The sequence below is a fragment of the Anabas testudineus genome, chromosome 15 (assembly GCF_900324465.2).
Source record: "Anabas testudineus chromosome 15, fAnaTes1.2, whole genome shotgun sequence".
Lineage (NCBI taxonomy): Eukaryota > Metazoa > Chordata > Actinopteri > Anabantiformes > Anabantidae > Anabas > Anabas testudineus.
In genome coordinates this window covers 14,172,562-14,192,687 of record NC_046624.1, presented here as the reverse complement: position 1 = coordinate 14,192,687, position 20,126 = coordinate 14,172,562, and the positions used below count along the sequence as shown (strand labels likewise).

Here is a 20,126-nt window from a genome sequence, read left to right as displayed (position 1 = left end):
TACTGCTGGCTAGGAATGTGTTCCTATAGCACACTCCAAACAAAGAGACCCCAACCTGTCCACTGTTGATCATATTGATCCACTGCGAATGGCCACCACATTTAACACTTTTACATGTCCTCCCCTGCCTCTTTTGCTGGATCTTTCTTTGTCTCCTCTTTGTGCATCTTTTTTTCCCCACTTATGCTTACATGTATAGACAGCATATGCGTGTGTGTGTGTGTGTATATACTGTATATGCTGCACACAAAGAGACTTATACACACCAGAGGGAGGACTGACAAAGCTAAACCCTGAAAATAATATGTGTGAGATAAGATTTTGCCTTAGTAATCACTATTCTCTGACATACAGTCAAGATCAGTTAGTTTTTTTTGTATGGTACTTTACCATCTCTGAAAAGTCATATTATACTAAGATTAACTTCTGTATTTTGCAACAGTGAGCGTAGGTCTCTGTAATCTCATGTTATATTAGTTTGGTCTTGCAGTAATGTGTTTTTTTCTGCCATCAGCTTCTTGGATTTGAGCACGTCCTTCTCAGTGAAACCAAAGGCAGGAGAGAAAGAGGTTTCCCTCAACACTTTCTTCTCCATTTGGCACGAGTTTTCCTCTGATTTCAAAGACCAGTGGAAGAAGCAGAATAAGCTCATTTTACAGAAACGGTGAGAAGAATATGGAAAGATTTCATGATTCACATTTTTCTTATAGGATCATTCAGAGAAGACACTAGAATGTCTTGTCCTAAAACCCTATGCTGCTGAAATGTACGGGTTATTCAATAACATCCTGCACATCTCGTGTTCACCAAAGATCCTATCAGATTCATTCAAATTCATGAAGGGAAAAGAGGTTAAATGACCCAAATCTATGTCCTCACCCCACTAATGAAAAGAACACAGTTAGCTTCCAGTGGTTTGATGACTATAAAGATACTGCTGACTGTGTCAACAAATAGCAAATTGGTCCATTATGCCAAATGAAGATTGAATTGTGATATGTATTTGTACGAGAAGCAAAACGTCACATGCTTTGCTTGTTCAGTAGGAAAGAATAAAACAAATTTGAAAGCATTAACTCTATGCCCTTTGCCATAGGCGATCATCACAATTCTCTCTCTGCTGGTCTTTCCTTTTGACTCCCCTGGATGTATAGATATGAATCCTCACCTGTGCAGTACAGACAAGCAGAAATGCTGTGCTGATACACACAATATCCAGGAAATGAATAGAGGCTGTTGTAGTCGGTCAATGCCAGTATGGTGATCATTTGTCTTTTTAAAGCACAGATGAGTAGTGACACTGCTGGCTCTCTCCGTGCAGTAGTAAACTAGGGTGAGTCATTTCACAGTAGGAGTACTGGCCCTTTGACAAACCAAGATCATTGTGTTCAAATACCACATGACCATAGTCTGGACTGTCCAAGCTGGATTTTTGTGTACTTTTCTCCCCCTTTTTTTAGTGAAGCAATGAATTTCAGTAATGTCAGTGTATTTCTACCTAGTTATTTGGTATTGAGATCTCCAAGGGATGACTAATGGTCATTACTGGTCTTTTTTTCAGGGTCAAAATGGCTGAAGAGTGCTTCAAACAGGCCAGGGAGAAGGCTTCCTACAATGTGAAACCCAAACATGCAACTGGAATAGTACGTCTTTACACTCAGCTCAGCTCAGATAGATTGATCTGTGGATTCAGTTAGATCTCTGATGTTTTTTTTTCCTTTTCCTTGGTGCAAATTAAATCATCGCCTAACAGACTGTGATCCTTACAAACACTTGTCAGGGTGTTGAAGAAACAATACTCCTGACTGAGATGAGTGCCAATGTTGCCAGCTGTAAATAACTCTGATGTGTTATTTTCTTCCACAGAAAGCAAAGCTGGGTCAGAAGATCTGAAGCAGAGAGTGGAAAATTATAATCACCCAGCCTATTGCACAAGCACTGTTTGTACAATCTGACATGACTCATCAGTCATTTTTTTAATATTTACCATTTATTTACTTCCAGTGTTTTTTCAAGTGATTTAGAGCTGTTGCTTATTGTGCGTTGGTTCAAAGTGGATATTACAAGGATATTATATTGTTTAAAAGTGGAATGAAACACTACACACTCAGCCAGCCTTTCATAGCACTCATACAATTAAATAAATATATAGCTACTAAAAGACATCCTTAAGCTGGGAATAAATGTAGCTGAGTCACACGTCAGAAATTTGCTCTGGAGTCTGACATTTGTAACAAAACTCTATCCAAGCTTTCGGAGTATTTTATAAGCCATATGTAGCCCGTTTTGTTTTTAGTGCAGTTCCCAAGCCTCGTTTACTAGGAAGGCATAAATACTTCCTCTTTATATCTCCCTTAATAGTGAAAAGCACAGAATTTTATCACATTTCTATACGGTAGGTATGGATCCACCTGCCAGACGGAAAGTGCCTTAATCGCACAGTGAAGTGGTCAAATAAGTGCTGTGGAAGAGAACTATATTTGAGACATCATCTGTAATTAAATGTTATACGGAAAGAAGAAAACTCAATTTTGCATAGACTGAAACAAAAATTATATCATAGTGGTAATTATACATGTTTTAGATACAGAACCTCATTGTGTTTTTAGATGTTTTCTTCATTTGAAAAGGTCATGTATGTTTTATTCCACAATGTCAATTTTCTTTACGTTTAAGCAAAATCCTATGCAGTAGATGCCTTTCCGTGTGTGTGTGTGTGTGTGTGTGTGTGTGTGTGTGTGTGTGTGTGTGTGTGTGTGTGTGTGTGTGTGTGTGTGTGTGTGTGTGTGTGTGTGTGTGTGAGCTCCCATATATTTAAGCAATAGAATCTTGTAATATGATCATGTGCAATACCAACAGTATGTTTTGACTGAATACCCTTGACCAGGAAAAAATATATTTATTAAATAAAAGAAGTAACACAATTTTTAAAAGAAAGTGTGCTGTTGCTGATTGTGTTATTTGTCTGTGATTATGCAGAGTACAGCACTTTGAACACCACAGTTGTTTTGTACAGGAAATAGATTTAATATACTTTTCACATACATACTTACACACATACATAAAATATATATATACTGTATATATTGCATCACACCTCCATTACACATGCTGCAGTATGTTTTTTTTTTTTTTCCCTACTCATCTAGTATATTTATGGCAAATGTACAGTATACAGCAGACTTGTGTCCAAGCTGGTGGATGCCACTGGCCATTGCATTGTCAATTAATGCTTCTTGAAATCCTTTCCTTGACATCAACTTGTGTATCACTTTGGGTGTCATATAAGTTAAGGAATAGATACAGGATGACGGATACAATGCTTCTAAAATGCCACCAATTCATCCCACCTCGTGTTGCCGGCAAACTAAGATTACTGTATCGTAGATCCTTCTGCAGAAAAACACATTTTACAGAAACCTTTTGAAGTGGTCACAGGTCACAGGATACAGTTTTGTTCTTTAGGACCCTGCATTATCTGGTCGCTCCCAATGTCCATCTTTTTATATATACTACTTATAAAAGTGTACAAATGTCCAGGGACATGCGAAATAAAGAAAAACTGGCTGCTTCGTTGTCTTGCACTTGATTCAGTCTCTATTAACAGAGTTTGCTTGCCAACATGGCTGATAGTCTCTGATTAGATCACCATGTTTCATTTTACAGGCCATTATTTAACAGTGCAGAGTAGTTGAACTTGAAGCCAGTCCTTGTTTGGTTAAGTTTGTTTATTTCTGCCTTTGATGACAGTCATCTGATTTCTTTTGAGTTTTAAAAGACTTGTCAAGTCCTCCTTCACAGTTTCCCATGGCCGCTCACATCCACAGACATGCAGCGGCACTGTTTGACCCTCTGCACCTTGCGATGTTTAAAAGGCGGCTGCAGGTCTGGGCAGTCTAGCTGCACTGTGAGCTGTGTGATGCGGTGTGGCCTGCAAAAGGAGCAGGACTGGAATGGCTCCTGTGCCTTGTTGTGGTTTTTCCTTCCAGAACCTGAAGCTTGGCCTCGATTCTGGCCCTGACCTGAGCTGGGACCCATATGGCGAGGGATGTAGAAGGAGTTGCACTGGCCATAGCAAAAACGGTTGACCACAGTGCGGCTGCGGCAGCCCTCCTCACTGATCGTCTGACGGAGAGGTTGGGTCTTACACCAGTCTCTGCGGAGGTAGCGGCGCTCTGTCACCACCAAGGCCTCTCGGCTGGAGGATAACACCTCTGGTTTCTGCTGCAATAGCCGGTGGTGACGCTCTGAAGACAGATTCCCTTTGGTCTTGTATGGGGACGGAATAGATCCCTGGGGTCGGGGCTTTTTGGTCTCAGCAGTGATGCAGAGCACCCCAGCCAGGATGACTGGGATAGTTATTCGCCACAGCATGCTACAAAAAGAGACAGACATTATTATTAGTGTCACCAGTACTGTTTCTGAACAGAAAAGATTGTTTCTGCAGTCACATCAACAGAATCTTACAGCAATTAACGCTGAAGCTGGTGTAATATTCTGAGAGTATGTCATGATACACAAATGTCACGTGACTAACATAACATTTTTATATTGCCAATCATGTTTGCGAATGTATGAAGGTGCATTCATGTCGAACTACCTTCGCATCCTAGCCTTCCAGGCATCATTGAGGAAATGAATCCATCACCGGGCCTCCATTTGTCAGCATCTCTGTGTCATTACTTCTATTTGCTTTCCTCTCAGCTACGCAACTCTTCCAAAAATAAACAAAGTCCTGCCATCAAAGGATACACTTAAACGCCCATAACGAGAAGGGGAAGTTGATTTTATTGGTCCCGTCGGCGGGTAAAATAATTAGGGCTTTGCTTACTTTAGTCATGAACTATGCCACAGATATGTAAACAGGCATTAGAGAGGCCCATCTGCATGTTATTAGGGAAGAGTTGGGGAACTCTGCGTTACCCTTTGGGAGTCCACTCTTCTACTCATTGGTAATATGCTATGGACAAACTGAACTGAGCATGACCCATAGACAACCATAGTGTCTTCTATAACATGCTAACACCAGGAACAGTGTGATTTAGAGAAATGATTTCTCCTCCACTCATGACACGAGTGTCCGCCCGTGTGTATGCTGTCAGTATTTGTGCCAGTACATTTTTGACTATCACTCAAGCATCTTTTCAGCAGATGTTGCTCTTGACAAGCATTGCATGACATTAAGTCAGAAATTCTGACAGAGAACCAAGCTGCCTCAAGGCCACTGGCTGCTTCTATTCACAGTCTCTTCTTTGCTGTGCAAATTTCTAAGTTCTCTTTCTTCCTTTTCTGGGCCCGTAACTCACTCTGACATGGAACAAATTACTTTATCATAATCCACTTTGTTTTTTGTCTTCTTTTTCTACCCTTGACCCTGAGGCCATGGCACCCTGTCCGAGCTGTATGAGTCTGTATATCACTGTCCCAGTAGCACTTCCCTAAAGCTAGACAGCAGTCATTTGTCTGTCTTGCAGAAATGTAGTATGAATTCAAACCAGACCAAAACCAGAGTATTATTAGGTTATATTGGAGTTGTATAGACACAGAAGATCTTCTTTATTTTATGCTTTCCTTGTTTATTTTTTTCATCCTTAAGAGATCAAATATGAGACAGAAGTAATTTGGATTCTGTTCACACTGCCAAGAAATCAGATTTAAGGTTTATTGTTGATTTGTCCAGAAATAAATTTTCAATCACAGCAACAAATGTTTTTCTTTTTTCTCTAAAATTTAGCAGCTTCGATCTGTGCTTCTCGTGTAGATACATGTTTGCATACACACAACACATGCCAGCATACACACCCACTCACATCCATCAAAAGCTTAGAACAACTGAACAAAACTCCTGCTGGGTCCTTCCACCACCTACCTCATCAAGGAGTCACGACCCCACTCTATCTTCTAGTGATCTACCTTCCCTGTACAACATATTCTTATGTGTTCCCGCTGCAGCGTCTTATTCCTGCTGACTGTCTATGTTCACAGATGAACCACCGGTCAGAACGGGCTCTGCTCCTCTGTGTAGGCTCCTGTTCTCTGTTTCTCTGTTCTCCTTCTTTGAGTGCTATTCATCGCTCAAAGAAGTACGCTGGGACTCTGGTGAGCTACAGTCTGTAAAGCCCCAGGGACTTTGGAGGGATGACCTGACTGACTGTGTACATAGGCCATGACAGATGGGCTACGCAGTCACCAGCAGCGCATACTCTCCACTCCCAAACTCAGTGTAAGTACGATGGTGCCGGCCCTCCCAAGTTATCCTCATCTATCTTTGCAAATTATGGATATGGGAGGAGTGGTGGTGGGGGTTGACCATGGTTGTAGAGATGGTGGGACTGGGGACAAATGACCCACTGGGAAACAAAACCACCTTCATGCCCTCCTCCTCCTCCCTCCAGCTGTATATCTCTCCTCAAGCTGTTTGTCTCTTCATTTCTTTCTCTCCCCATCTGTCTCTCTCTGTCACTATGTCTGTGAGCGGCTGGATAGTGTGGTGGTAACATCGCCGCCCTCCATGTGGGACACCAGAGTTTGAGTCCCGGCTGTGGCTTACCTCCAGTAGGGGTCCTTGGGCAAGACGTCCTTATACTTACCCCGTGTACCTCACTTGTAAGTTGCTTTGGATAAAAGCGTCTGCCAAGTGACTAAATATAAATGTCTGTCTCTCCTTTACGAACAACACTAATCAACAGAGTCCCGGAGACGGAAGGAGTCTGTGGTTTGGTGTGTTAATAGTGAGACAGAACTGAACCGGACCTTTCTGTCTGCTAAACACTAATATTGTCCAAAAACACAGTTTTATGTTTTACCAGAACCACAAATAGTTGGGGGACATGCTTCACTGAACTGTGGCAGACCTTGGTTCCAAAATTCAGACCTCTAATGAAATTACAAATACCAGAAACAAATACCAGAGAGGCTGCTGAGCTAGACACAAGCCTTTTTGAAAACAACTATTATCATCAGTGGGAACTTGTTATGTTTTGTTTCTCAGAATGACATTATAATACCATGGTAATGTTTTCTGTCTGCACAACAATGGGTCTTTTTTTTTGTTGTTTGTTTTTTGAATCTCAAAGTGCAATGAAAAACAAAAATGGTTATGAAAATCTACAACCTCGCTGCTAAATATCATAATATTTCACATCCATCCAGTTATATGACTGAAAAAAAGCAACAAGAATCCTTTCAAGACTTTCTAATTTGTACAAACAGATGTACTTCCACTGAACGATGTGAAACATCTTCCCAGCATGCCTTCAAAGGCAGGTTAAAACAAACAAAACCTGATGCCTCAATTATTGGTGCGTCAGAAAGTCTCATACACAGACTGGTAAGTGCAGTTAATTACAGTAGAACTGCATTTAATTCACCGTGCAGCTCAAACCTCAATCACACACATGCAGACGCACACTCATTTGTAACCACACACATGCACAGACACACACACACACACACACACACACACACACACAGACTCACATACACAGGATATAAAGAGAAAGGAAAGAAAGGTAAATGAAATGTTTTCACTTGGAGTCAATTACACAAAGAGGAACCATGTCATTATCTGCATTTGTGGATTGTATTTTCCCAAACTACACTCGGCTGTTGGCTCATTAACAGTTGGGGGATTGGCGGGGGCTCCTTTCGGGGGCTTTGCTGTGTAAATGTGTCTAATGCCAACAGTGCCAGGAGGCTGCTTTAGGCAGTTTGGGCAGCCATTTGTCACCACAATCCATCTCGATAATGACTAGCAGCCTAGATATAATGCTTTCCAAGTTAAGTACTGGCAAGAATGTAAGGCAACTCCTTCGCCTCAGCAACATTACATGCTTTGGTGGACGATGCAGGGCAATTAGAGGTGGTACAAAAGGTTTCACAGTGCAGATCAGGATGACACTACTTAGCTAAAGTGATTAACACTTGCATTTAAAGTTTGTTTATTTGATCCCTTAACATACAGTTTTCTCCTACTGTTTTCCCAGTGGTGCTAAAATGGCCTTATTTCACCGTCATTATAACTTTAACCTGTTTTTGTTCCAGCTCATTATTTTTGTGTGAAATGTGTTTGCCACTCAAAGAAAAAAAAAATATTCTAGCTCTTGTAAGGATGAATTTAAATACGTTTGGTGTCTTTTTTGGAAACTCTACGATCGCCACTAGAATTTAAAATGATGTTCTTTGGGTTTGAACAATATTGAGCTGCACAGAATGAGCAACAGCCACTCCATGTTAAGGAGTTCAAAACCATGTATTGTTCACTAGCACAGTAAATAGTCTGTTAGTGAAAGTCTTATTGTATCAGGAAGTTGCCAGCAATAGCAGAATTCAGCATTTGGTTTAATCTGCTGACTAGAGTGTAAATATCACATGTTTAGAGGTCGTTAAGGCTTCTATCAAATTCCAGTTTTACTATCTCTAGAAACTTACAGTAAGTGTTTTCTGTTGCTAAAGAAACTAGTGTGTCTGTGTGCTAAATCCTCTTTGACATCAGAGTGGACTGTACAAGGAGGTGCAGTCACCAGAGCTGTAAGAAGGATCAGAAGGCAAACTCCCCACCATCCACCACATGCTTACACTCAGAACACACACACACCAGTTGGGATACAGTATACACATGTACACACACATACAGAAGAATAAACACCTGTACACACTGGCAGAGAGAGAAGAATACATAGTTTTACTATGCGCATTTACATATTTCTGCCTCATTCTTTCTTTTTCTTTCTGGAAAGACTAAAGTGACACTTAATCTCACTGAGACGCACAGTAAAACATGCTATAATCACTCAGAAATTCTATCATCACAACACTAATTCTCTGGAATCTCCAGCCACTAATTATAGTAATTTAGTAGACACTCTTACCTAGAACACCTGACAGTACCTCGAAGGTGTACATTTTTATTATGGGTGGCCCCGGTGGGAATCAAACCATAACTGCTGGAGGAAATATTAAATACTGCTGTTCGAAGTACGTGGTTCAACGCTTAGTCATTCAAAGACTCACTGAGTCACTCAGTCTTACGCTCATGTGGGATACAATGTGTTGAGCTCACAATCGCTGATCTAAATTATTCTCAGTAAATCAGAATGATGTATGAGACATTCACACGGACAATCACAGTTTCCTCATGTTTGCTCTCTATTTGTAATAGATTTGTCTAAGCGTTGAATTTTGTTAAATGAAGTGGGCTAATTATAATCTTATATGAAATAAGATTAATACTAGAAACTGGAATTATGGTCGTTGTCTTTTTAATAGCCTGCGTGTCTTGTAAAACTTGCAAATCCTTAAATAGGTTCATTGACTCTTCAAGTGTTAAGTGTTATCACAGTGAAGTGTAAAGTATGGTTTATATACCTTTCACCACAGGTGCAGCGTGACAGTGATGTTACGAGGATTCAGTCAAGGGAGGTCGTCCACCTTCACTGGTCCTTGTGTCCGCTTCCAGCTTTCGGTTTCCATGGCAACACAATCTGTAGTATCCTCAGGTTTGTCCTTGCTCGTCTTCTTTCCCCACTAAACATTCAAAGTAGTGGAAGCGATCCGTTTTCCTTCTATCTCTTTCTCACTTCCTCACTCACTTTCTTTTTTTTTTTGTCTCTTTGTTTTCAGGTTTTGGAGTGAAACTCCAAGTTTCAGTCACAAGAAGTCCATATCTTATTGCTGTGGAGACTGTCTGTGGTCTGTCTGTAAGAGCGCTTGACTCACTGTAAAGCCTGCCTTACTTAGAATCCCCACCACCCCCTTCCCTCCTCAAGACTGGGAGGGTTTTTCCTATTGGACCGGTGCACTGTGTGAATCAAACCAAGCTTTCTTTCACTTGTTCATCTCCTTGTTCATTGATGTATATATGACATACATATACTGTATATTTTGTGATATACATTTGATTATAATATGCCCACTCATCCATAATATAGCAAAACTACCTACAGTATATATAACAAAAGTGTGTCTTTTTCTTTGACTTCTTTTTTTCCATTTTAATATTTTTTTCTGCTCCCCCTGTGTTTGACATTTGCATTTACATTTTCAGGAAGTAAGTGACATTTTGTCACCATGGACAATAAAGGACAAGCTTGTAAAGAATCAACTGGCTCCTACAAACCTCCTAAATTATACTCTGTCATTGGTACTGTAACCACACCACCATTACAACCCATAATCCCCCAATCCATAAATCACTGTATGCATGTACCAAGACGAATGCTTTGAAAAATGCCACAATTGACATTCCTTGATGCAACTGAGACAATAATGTTTGTCTGTTTTGTGGCTCTTACTAGGCTGACCACTGGGCACAGAGATGGAAAACCCTGACTGTCGCTCCTGCCATCAAAGAACTGAAACATCAACAGACCCCGCAAAACCTCAGATGGGTACGGCCTGAACAAAAACCCCTTCAGCAGACCAGGGGATGATGACGCTTTTGCATGACAAAACTTCATTTGTCTGTGGAGTACCGTGGCGCATTTTGCTGAGCTGTGCTGGTTGTGGAAACAAAGCATGTTCCTGCGGTAGGAAACAATTTATCACCCTCTAGTGGTAGAAAGCAGAAATGCATCGTTCACACAGACTGAATGCTGCACATACTCCTAATGTTTTGTGTGGCCAGAAAGTCAAAGAGAAAAACCCGAGTCAAGGCCTTAGTAACAGATAGAGGGCCAACTTTAATAATACAAGTAAGTAAAAGTGTCTTTAAATATGGTATAAAAATAAATGCAGGAGAGAATAACAAAGACTTATGTTCTACATAGGACAGGAGACAGCATTTTTGTCATTTCGAACTGTGACTTTACAAGTGCAATGAAAACCATATGTGCTAATTATTGTAGTGCAATAAAATAATGCAAAGCAAAATAAATTCACTATAAATAATGATAATAATAATCATAATATATATATGTATATATATTGTATATTCATTCTGCACAACACTTCCCATAGCGTGACCTCAGATCATGTAAAGCGATGACATTGGTTAGATTTATCAGCTGAAGCTGTCATTTTATATTCTTGTATTCTTGTGTTTTTTTTTTTCTCTGACATCATTTGTTTCAGCTGGAAGTGAGAGAAGGGGCTCCAATCCAGCAGTTATGGTGGAAAAAACTGGAACATATTGCTGACTTTCTTCAGCAATATCTTTCATTTTGCCAGTGCGTCAGTGTCCTCACAAGTCCAGCAGTGCGTCCTTTCTGAGAATATTGGAAATATATCAGGTACTGTAAGAGGAGAGAGAAGGAGGAACATCCTCTCCATGGACATGCAACATCCAGTGGACAACAGACGAACAGATGGCCTGGCTCATTACCCAGCTGAGCCAAGAGCGGATGGATAGACAATGATGACAAAGAGATGAGATGGTCCCCCTCCATGTCCCAGAGAGAGATGGCATTGATTTTAGCATGATGGCACACAACTGGTCAGCCTCTTGGATGCTAGTGGTTTCCCCTGTGCTGGGAGACAAGGAAGGAAGGGAGAACAGAGAAGTGGAAAAGAGAACAAGGTAAATATGCCCATTTTGTAATGAACACACTATGGAAATTTAGGGTTTGAACTCAATGTAAAGGTAACATTACTTGTAATATGTACATTTAAAACCCTCCGTAGCTATCATGAGATACCCACAGTAGCAGTATCACTGAGAGAACAACTTAATGACAATGACTGGACATTACCTGGAAGCAAGAGCCTTCAGAACAAGTTCTTACTTTTCTGTAAGCACAAAAAAGACAATTAGTGAAGTAATATCACCACACGGAGGATCCAGGGGTCGATATGTACTGACCCTATTTTCAGAAATACAAACTAAAATCTTTTCATTTCTTCAATCAGTTACAGCATGTGCACAGTGAGGCCTGGCATTGCCCTGCTGAAATATACACAGACTTCCCAAGAATTAAAGTCATCTTGAATCTTGGAGTGTTTTATAAACTTTACAGTCAGCTTTGTTGTTGAGTGTTGCCGGCATCAAACTCAACAGTTGGCCAATGATATGAGTCTGATCTCATAAAGGTTTAAGAGGTTCAGTTTTTACATTGTATTGCATTTATAACAGTTTGCATTATTGTATATCCACTAATACTGAGTCAGACACATGTATAAATATTGTATTATATTTGCATATTTTATCAAAGAAAAAACATACACCCAAAAACTGTTGTAGATTATGTAGGCTGTTTTAAAAAACCCTAGCCATAATACAATCTTCTTTGCCAGAATGACAAGTGTAGGAGGTGTGAGACTGAGCAGGATTTAAGCACATAAATACACCTGTGTAATTCAGAATTATTCATCGTGTTATGACAGCCTTTGTGTCTCTGCTGTTCAAAGTGGCTTCTGTGAGCCTGACAGGAGTCCTGATCAGATACTCCATCATCCACACATGAAGCAGTCTCTGTTAATACGCTGAATTCACACTCTCTGCCCCTCACAGGTATTGCAGGTTTGAAGGTGCCATTTTGTTTGACGTATTCTTTGGTTATTACCTGGTTTGCACTTTTACAAAACAACACACATGCTGCTTTATTCAGGAATCTTGTATCTATTCTATAGTACTTTTATTGTAAAAGACATAAACTTAAAACTACATTAAATAATTTTATGATATTATTAGAATATTTTTGGCATTAACAGAAATGAGTGCATATAATGTCAAGTAGTTGCATTTCAAGGAATGGCACAAATCATCTGAGGAAACAGCTATCACAGCATTACATTATGAGCCAATTATAAAAAATAAATTAGACAATTTTTACTGTCAGTGCAAGCAGCTTTATTCCCATGCTTGCTTGTGGGAGGTGGTGGGACTAGCAGGGAAGTTTTCAGCATCACCAAGAGAGAAGAGGTAGTGTATGTACAAATAAAGCTGAGGTTGCTTTGTCATATACTGTACATGTACTTTCCTGTAAGACATTTATCCAGTGTTTGCACCAGGTAATTAATGTGTCTGTGTTGTATTTTTCACCTTTTTCTTGGCCTGTAATAACTCCTGATAGGCACTGGAACGGATGAAACGGCTGTAAGAATCACTCTTCATCAACTTGTAGATGTGTTCCTGTTGCAGAAACACACAACAATCACACAATACATTAGACACGAGTAACACATCGTGCTGAATAGAAGTAATACAATTTCATATTCATTGGATGAACAAAACAGAGAGAGATTCATAAATGAAACATGTTGTTGTATCAGTTGCATTATGTTGGGTTTTTACTGCCAATGTCCTGAATCTACAGCGTGAAACTGTTAAAACACCACAGAAATTATCTATGGATGTGAATTAATTTCTTAATGATTACTCACACACCTGTGCATCTTCAAAGGCATAGCGCCCAGGATCTTTGACATTCTGGGTGGTTTTGTCGTAGCTCTTAGAGTCCACATTGATAGCACTGGGTGCTCCAGGTGCTAGAAACTCCTGCCAGATCTCCTGAACCCGAGTTGGAACTTCTCTGATAGGACGCTTCTTAAGTTCCTGGACCGCTAGCCAAAACCTGCAGACCAAAGTTTAAGTTAGATCTGGATCAAATTCCTGTATGAAATACAAATCTTCTATCATTACAGAGGTTAGGAAGATTTTGTTTGATCGAGTTACTATGTCTGCATAATTGACTGAGGTTAAATGATTTCATTAAACCAACCACATTATCAGTTTTGAGCATTAAAAATACCGCCACGTACCATCAGAGGGAGCAGAGGAGCCACCTGCACAGCAGCTACTCTATGCATATATTTAACTGTTTGCATGCATCTTTGATGTTCTGCACTATTCCTGTTACCATGAATAAACAGATTAACATAATATTCCACTCCACCTGTGTTATTCTAGCCCCAGCTACAGATGTGACTATTTTGAAAAAGCTGCACCCACCAGCCACCGTTGTTTTGATTAAACCATTCTACTGTAGCTTACTTATCATACATGAAAAGAGGCAGTGACCCCAGCAATAATAGTGATGATTGGGAGCCTACACGTTACTGTGTGGAAAATAAAATCCATTCAAGTGAGATTGAGGTACTGTCTTATTCATCATGTCTCTCACAGACAACTGAGTCCAAGCATACAGGTGTAGGCGAACATTTCAGGTGTGTTTACTTGCTAAATGTAAACCGGCCACAATCTCACGTGTGTGTTCATGTGTTAATTAGGTTGTGGTGAAAAACGAAATCACACTGCGGGGACCTGTCTGGGGAACAAAATGCACAACCCTGACAATTTCAGGTTTTTTTAGGTTCAGGAATACAGCTGTAGCAGTTTTAGTGAAAAGCACAGTTCATAATCCAAAAACACCTGATTGGATCCTGCTGCATTGATTGGCAGGCAGTGGTAAAAAGTGATTAAGTTCTCCAGTGCTGCACTTTATTACATTTCTGAGGCGTGTTGGAAAGTATTTCATTGTGTACCTGAGATTCTCTGAGCTGAACTCAGACTCCAAGAACTTGAGGAACTGCTCTCTCCCCACAGGATCTTTGAGAACCTCATCAATACCAAAAGCCCACCTCTTTACCCTCTGCTGGCCTGGTTCCTTACTAGAGGAACACACAGAAAAATGCAACATTTACATTATGTGTGCAAAATATATCAACTAATGGGTTTATCCAGCTAAGAATATATTGTATATTGTTAATTTTCTAGAGATGTACCCACCTGGCTTCAAGCTCCCAGAGTGTGGTGTCATCTGAGATCCAGGGGTTGGATGGATCTGGAGGCGTGAGGAAGGGGTCGTATTCAACATACTGCTCTGTGTAGCCCAGCAAACTGTTTCGAGAGAGTAATGGCATTAGTTTCTGTGAGTAATATAAATGATTTGTTAATGTATTAGCCTATTTAAAAGTGTAAATCATTTTATTTTATATATATCAACAATTAACAGTTATGAAGTAGGAACGCATGCAAGGAAATGCTTATTTGTTTCTCTGTTGACCTGCTTTCAGTTATTTGTAATCACTTCTGTTAACATCATGACGTCTTTGCTTTTATTTTTCCCAACAGTTTAATGTTCAATCAAGAAGCAGGTGCTCTTGGATAAATAGAGCTAGTTTGCAGCATCAGCATAAATAACGATAAGCAAGCCCAAACATAAAAACAGGACTCGGAGGACTGGCTGTACTCTCCAACAACAGCAGAACAAGGCACTTAGACTGTAGTAGTTGTAGTAACGAGGATGAACTTTGTGGGTGAGTACAGGTTTGTCTTTAATATGAAGTGGGAACAGAGATTTAAATCTCAATGTTAGCAATATAATTGTTGCCTATCACGATTTGGTGAAAATTTTATATTGCAATTATCGTGGATAATATCGCAATTAGTGATTGTAATTTAATAAACAATATAATGAGACTTCCCTGATTATAAAGAAAATACACATATTAATGACATTTAATATGAACTATCATGAATACAGTGAATCCAAACATTGGAAAAACATTAGTTTACACTACTAAGCTCTGTGTGTTTTGAGAAAACAAAATTAAACTTAAATAAACTGAAGTTTAACAAAAACCAGGCAGAAGGAGTTTACAGGGATAAGCTGTGGGATAAATGATCACTCTGCCACCCACATATTGAGCACAGTTAGCGAGTGAGTCAGAGAACAGTAGAGAACGTTCAGGGACATATTTCGGCATCAGTTTTTTGTCTGAAGTGGTTAAATTGACACTGTGCCATCTACTATCTGGCTCCAACACCAACTGAAGGTAATGTCTGGAGCCAATCACTCCTCAAGGTCGTCGGAGCTCTTACTTCCATGCCATGTTGGCCCGTTTAAAGGTTCAGTAAACAGATCGATGGCTAAACTGAATAAAGGTTACAAAGAACACCGCTCACCTCTCTGCCACTTTGGACATTTTCAGTCGATGTCTGTCTAGTTGCAATTGCCAAAAGGTGATCTGAAATCATAATAATGAACAATTAGCATACACGTTAAAGTTTCACGTGTTTAGAAAGAATGTTGTTTCAAATTTAGCTGCTTATCAGCTGCATGCTAATTTTAAGATCTTATACTTTGCTGTACTTGGCGTCAGACTGTTATTGAAGATTCTATCTTCAATAGTAGAGCACCACCTTCAGGTCTAACCTGTTCCTGCAGCTCCTCCTCTGTAGGCTGCTTGGCCTCTGGGGCAGGGGTGTGAGTTGGGCTGTGAGTACGGATATCATTCTGCAGCCCATACACAGACTAAAACAGCAAAATATATAAAAAATAAATTATTGATAACTAATTATCAATAGTGCACCTGCAGACGGGCACTGCAAGGACATTTTATCAACACTGACCCTTAAAAAATCTGTATCAGCTGGAAGATGTACTGTACCTTTCTGGTTTTGTGGGGGTTTTTCATTCTGGAGGACTTCTTTATGTCGACCTCTGTTGTATTCACACATCCAGGCTGTAAAACGAGGATCCAGGAGAAAATCATGAGGTAATTCAGCTTAAATTCTATCGTTATTACTTCGGCTATGTATGATTTGCCCTCTAGAAGGATGCTACAAATGGTGAATGTCCAATTTCACCACCATTGTATGAGTTTCAGTTAATCAAATCCAATATGCATTGCTGGGATGTGAAGTGATTCTGAGAAGTCTCCAGAACAATGTGTTAGATGCTGGTTAATTAAACATGGAATGTGCCAGTTCTAGCAAAACAAGCGGGAAATCAGTCTTAGTGTGCAAATTCTGGCTGATTGAACAAGAGCTCTAATCTAGGTCTCTTCCCTAAGAAGAGAGTGAGGTAGCTTGACACAGTCACTGTGAAATTTGAATTAATATTGATTATGTTGCTCCAAGGACGCAGAAATTGAACTTGTTATTTTCCAATTAAGCATGGAGCAGTAGCTTTTGGAGAAATGCAGCAGAGGAGACCCTTTAACCTCGGAGAGAAACTAAATGCTAATGCTAAACAAGTGTGTATGAACAGGTACAAAGCAGCAGCGAAGCTGATGAGTTGTGACAGTTATTGATGTGGCATTTCATGTCTGTGGCAGAGAAATACACAATGGAGGATTTAAGGTGTGTTCACTTCTTTTCATCATTCATATGTCACATAAATCATGTATAGCCCCTATGTAATTTACATGATATATGAAGTGCTTGTTTCTGCGTAACACTTTAAATTTTAATTGTTTTTTTTGCACTGTTCGATGCATCATCCCTGCTGCCTGTGAAATGTGTGGAATAGAATAAAATAACCCATGGTGTAAATGAGTTACCTTGTCTATATAATTATTCTTTTGACTGTATGTGAACCGGGTGGATTAGTGTGTGCGTGTGTGTGTGTGTGTATTCACTTCTGTAGGAATAATTAAAATGACGATAATGTCAGCAATGATATCGGTTAGCAAATGTGACAGTGACAGCAGCATCGGTAATTTCACTCACCACTGGTCTGTGCACGTCCCAGAATGCTCTTTCCTGACTGTCGAGGATTTTCCTCTCAATTTTGTCTCTTTTCTTGTCCACTCTGTCAAACAAAAGTTCAAAACCATGCATGTAGCTCATTCCAAGGCACACATGTCCATTGCTTTACATGTTTAATGTGCAGTTTATCTGTGACGTTGTGTGCTGGAAATTACAGGGAAGTTGTAGTAAACCACTAAGTTTTATCATGTCGTAATGAAGGTGTAAGAGGACTCACTTAGTGGCTCAATGCGTGTGTGGTTCTTATAGAAACCTACTTCGCTTGTGCTTCTGCTTGCATAAAAATGAACTCCCATTTCCTGGCGAAAGCTCTCTGTAGCCTTGCTAAGCTCTCCTGAAAGACATTAAGGTGGAAAAGAAATGCTTTTAAGGGATCTGGGCTGAGTACGTTACAGTATATTGTGTCCTTTCTAAGTAAAAACTAACCTAGTGATTAATTTAATAGCTTGGGTGAAAGGAAAGTTACACATGACAATGATATATAGACAATTGTTTTCATTGTCAGTATGAACAAAAGACAAGTTTCTAAAGACATGTCAAAAGGGCTGACACTAAAAGACCTCTTTCACTTACCGCTTCATAGTCTGCAAGCTCCAGACGTGCTTTATTTTGCATTGTTCTTTTGCAGAGGTAAACAGCTGAGAGAGAGGCAGACAGAGAGATTTGTAACAGAGGCAAAATGGGATCTCAGCTTGGTTTTAACAGCCTTAAGTGGCCCTGCGTTTACTCATTTAATCCTCTCAACTGCACATTTAAACTGGCCTGCAAATCACAAAGGTCATTGGCTGCGCATGGTGTGAGCGTCTGTTACAGTGTGTGCTTGTGTGCGTGTGCACACGCCTGACTTTTGATGTCTTCCTGTACTGCACATCATCCCTTCATCCCTCTGTTAACTGACCATTATGTGGAAGCTTCATTATGTCATTAGACTGTTTTCATTAAAGGCATCATTCACGTGAATCAGTTGTTACATCTGAGACACTCTAACTTCCCCTAACGCTCACAGGATTATTCCCATGGTGAGCATTAGTCCTTTTTCTGCCCTACAACTCAAATAACAAATGAAAGACCTGCAAGGCTGCGGCTATTCACCTTCACTATTTTTGGCATTATGAAATGTTTATCTGCACTGCGCTCCACTGAAAGCAATTAAAAGCTCATCCCTGTATCACAATTTAGCCAAATGTGCACCACAGATGCACACATACAAACACACTTCCTTCACAGCCTGCATCAGTCAGAAAGATTGAGGTTGAAAAACATTTTAAATATATTTAAAATAAGGTTGAAAACACTTAAAGGTAGTGTTAGCTCACTGTGCTATAACCAGTGAGTATTTGAGTAGAACTGAATGTGCAGCCATAAAAAACATAAAATATTGTTTTTCATCTTAAACATGAAACTTTTTGTAGCATCAGCAACAATAACATGTCCACTGGACAATCATATTTTATACCTTACAGATACCGTCTGTAGCTTCTTCAGTATATACTGCACAGTGCACAAAGCACAAATTAGGGGTACAAGAGAACAGTTCTCTCACCATAGTCTGTGTTTTCTGGTTCCCAGCAGTTTGATGGCCAAAAGTAAGGAGTCTGAAGAGAAAAACAGGTCATTAAGGAACAATTCTAAAAGAAACCTTGCATCTTTGACAGCGTACAACTAACCACATGGTGTTCTGAATCAAAGTATGCACTGTCATGTGAGGTCTGTTATAATGGGACATTTTGTTGTATAATGAGCTCGGCTAACATCTAAAGCACATAAGCTCCTTTTAGTGAGCGCTGAGAGCAGACATCCGCATGGATCCTGGCCCTCCCTGGGCAACGTTCGTATGGACCAGCTTCAGATGTAAACACCTAAGTGTAAAGAGTAAAGCGAGGCTTGCTACGAACACAAACAGGCTTAAGCACTGATTTGGTTTTTCATGAACCCGTCAGAATTGTATCATATGACTATATGAAAACTGATCAATATCACACAGAGGCACTTAACATGTTTTTCCACCTTTTCTCTGATCAGTCACCAACTTATAGTTTGCAGAATACTCATACCAGTAGCTTTTAGAGTATAGGTGGACATTTGTGCTGTCACATTCATAATAAATACTAATTACAGTTTATCAATCCTTAAAATGTTTTTTTGTCCTCTTGCAGGACACTGTGTAAGCGGTTCCTGGATTACAAAAGCACTGATGCCACTGACTGGCCCTCATAGTCCCCTGACCTAAATCTAACTGAGCACCTATGGGACATTATGTAACAGTGCATCTGACGCTACCAAGTACCACCACAGACTGTCCAGGACCTCGCTGATCCTGGTCTGGGAGGAGATCCCACATAAACAATAGGTAATGGGTTTTAGTTCTAATTGATTGTTGTATCGTTGTTGATGTTGTTGTAAAGATTTTCCACTTGAATAATTTATTAATCTAAATCTTAATAATGTGTAATAAGATCATTAGAAGCTAAGATCATTTATTATGCTCACCTGAAACCTATAGAAAGTGCCATCATCTTTGAGAGTGAGGACGTGGTCTGAGATGGGGAAGAAGTAACCATGCGCAGCCATCAGAGTTCCTAGGTGAAGAGCCTCCACTGAGAAAACACAGACAAAAAGTGAGTTTACATCGTAGCGTGCTTCTGTTTTCTGTTTCCTCAGTAATATTGTACATCAACACACACACATCTTAGGTAGC

The 20,126-nt window shown here is 39.9% G+C and overlaps 3 protein-coding genes and 1 long non-coding RNA gene across 6 annotated transcripts in view; 2 read left to right on the top strand and 2 right to left on the bottom strand.

Moving 5' to 3' along the window:
* The window catches only part of LOC113159317 (formin-2), a 35,642-nt gene extending 32,760 nt beyond the window's left edge, over positions 1–2,882 (top strand). Inside the window, exons 16-18 of the mRNA XM_026355943.1 lie at positions 515–664; positions 1,562–1,643; positions 1,867–2,882. Of these exons, the coding sequence (XP_026211728.1) occupies positions 515–664; positions 1,562–1,643; positions 1,867–1,893 (259 nt within the window). The 3' untranslated portion in view covers positions 1,894–2,882. The remainder of the gene's footprint in view (positions 1–514; positions 665–1,561; positions 1,644–1,866) is intronic.
* A 239-nt stretch (positions 2,883–3,121) lies between these two features.
* grem2a (gremlin 2, DAN family BMP antagonist a) lies at positions 3,122–9,704 on the bottom strand. The gene is made up of 2 exons (XM_026355948.1): positions 9,367–9,704; positions 3,122–4,375 (listed from the first exon to the last, which is right to left on the bottom strand). The coding sequence occupies exon 2, from the start codon at positions 4,372–4,374 to the stop codon at positions 3,796–3,798; it is 579 nt and encodes a 192-aa protein (XP_026211733.1). The 5' UTR covers position 4,375; positions 9,367–9,704; the 3' UTR covers positions 3,122–3,795.
* A 974-nt stretch (positions 9,705–10,678) lies between these two features.
* Positions 10,679–20,126, bottom strand: part of rgs7a (regulator of G protein signaling 7a) — a 42,140-nt gene continuing 32,692 nt past the window's right edge. For 2 of the 3 annotated variants that reach the window (XM_026355944.1, XM_026355945.1), the window contains exons 5-18: positions 19,919–20,025; positions 18,972–19,023; positions 18,002–18,066; positions 17,686–17,762; positions 17,390–17,471; positions 16,327–16,401; positions 16,092–16,190; positions 15,842–15,903; positions 14,663–14,773; positions 14,419–14,544; positions 13,322–13,508; positions 12,977–13,066; positions 11,688–11,724; positions 10,679–11,465 (exon numbers count right to left, since the gene is read on the bottom strand). In XM_026355944.1, coding sequence (XP_026211729.1) covers positions 11,704–11,724; positions 12,977–13,066; positions 13,322–13,508; positions 14,419–14,544; positions 14,663–14,773; positions 15,842–15,903; positions 16,092–16,190; positions 16,327–16,401; positions 17,390–17,471; positions 17,686–17,762; positions 18,002–18,066; positions 18,972–19,023; positions 19,919–20,025 — 1,154 coding nt within the window. In that variant the 3' untranslated portion in view covers positions 10,679–11,465; positions 11,688–11,703. The remainder of the gene's footprint in view (positions 11,466–11,687; positions 11,725–12,976; positions 13,067–13,321; positions 13,509–14,418; positions 14,545–14,662; positions 14,774–15,841; positions 15,904–16,091; positions 16,191–16,326; positions 16,402–17,389; positions 17,472–17,685; positions 17,763–18,001; positions 18,067–18,971; positions 19,024–19,918; positions 20,026–20,126) is intronic. The other variant, XM_026355946.1, reaches the window with a different exon arrangement.
* Positions 15,103–19,975, top strand: LOC113159321. Its single transcript, XR_003298614.1, has 3 exons — positions 15,103–15,192; positions 19,585–19,778; positions 19,932–19,975. It is a non-coding gene; the product is annotated as an uncharacterized LOC113159321 (long non-coding RNA).

Coding starts and splice junctions, on each gene's coding strand:
- grem2a (XM_026355948.1), bottom strand. CDS start 4,374: ATGCTGTGGCGAATAACTATCCCAGTCATCCTGGCTGGGGTGCTCTGC.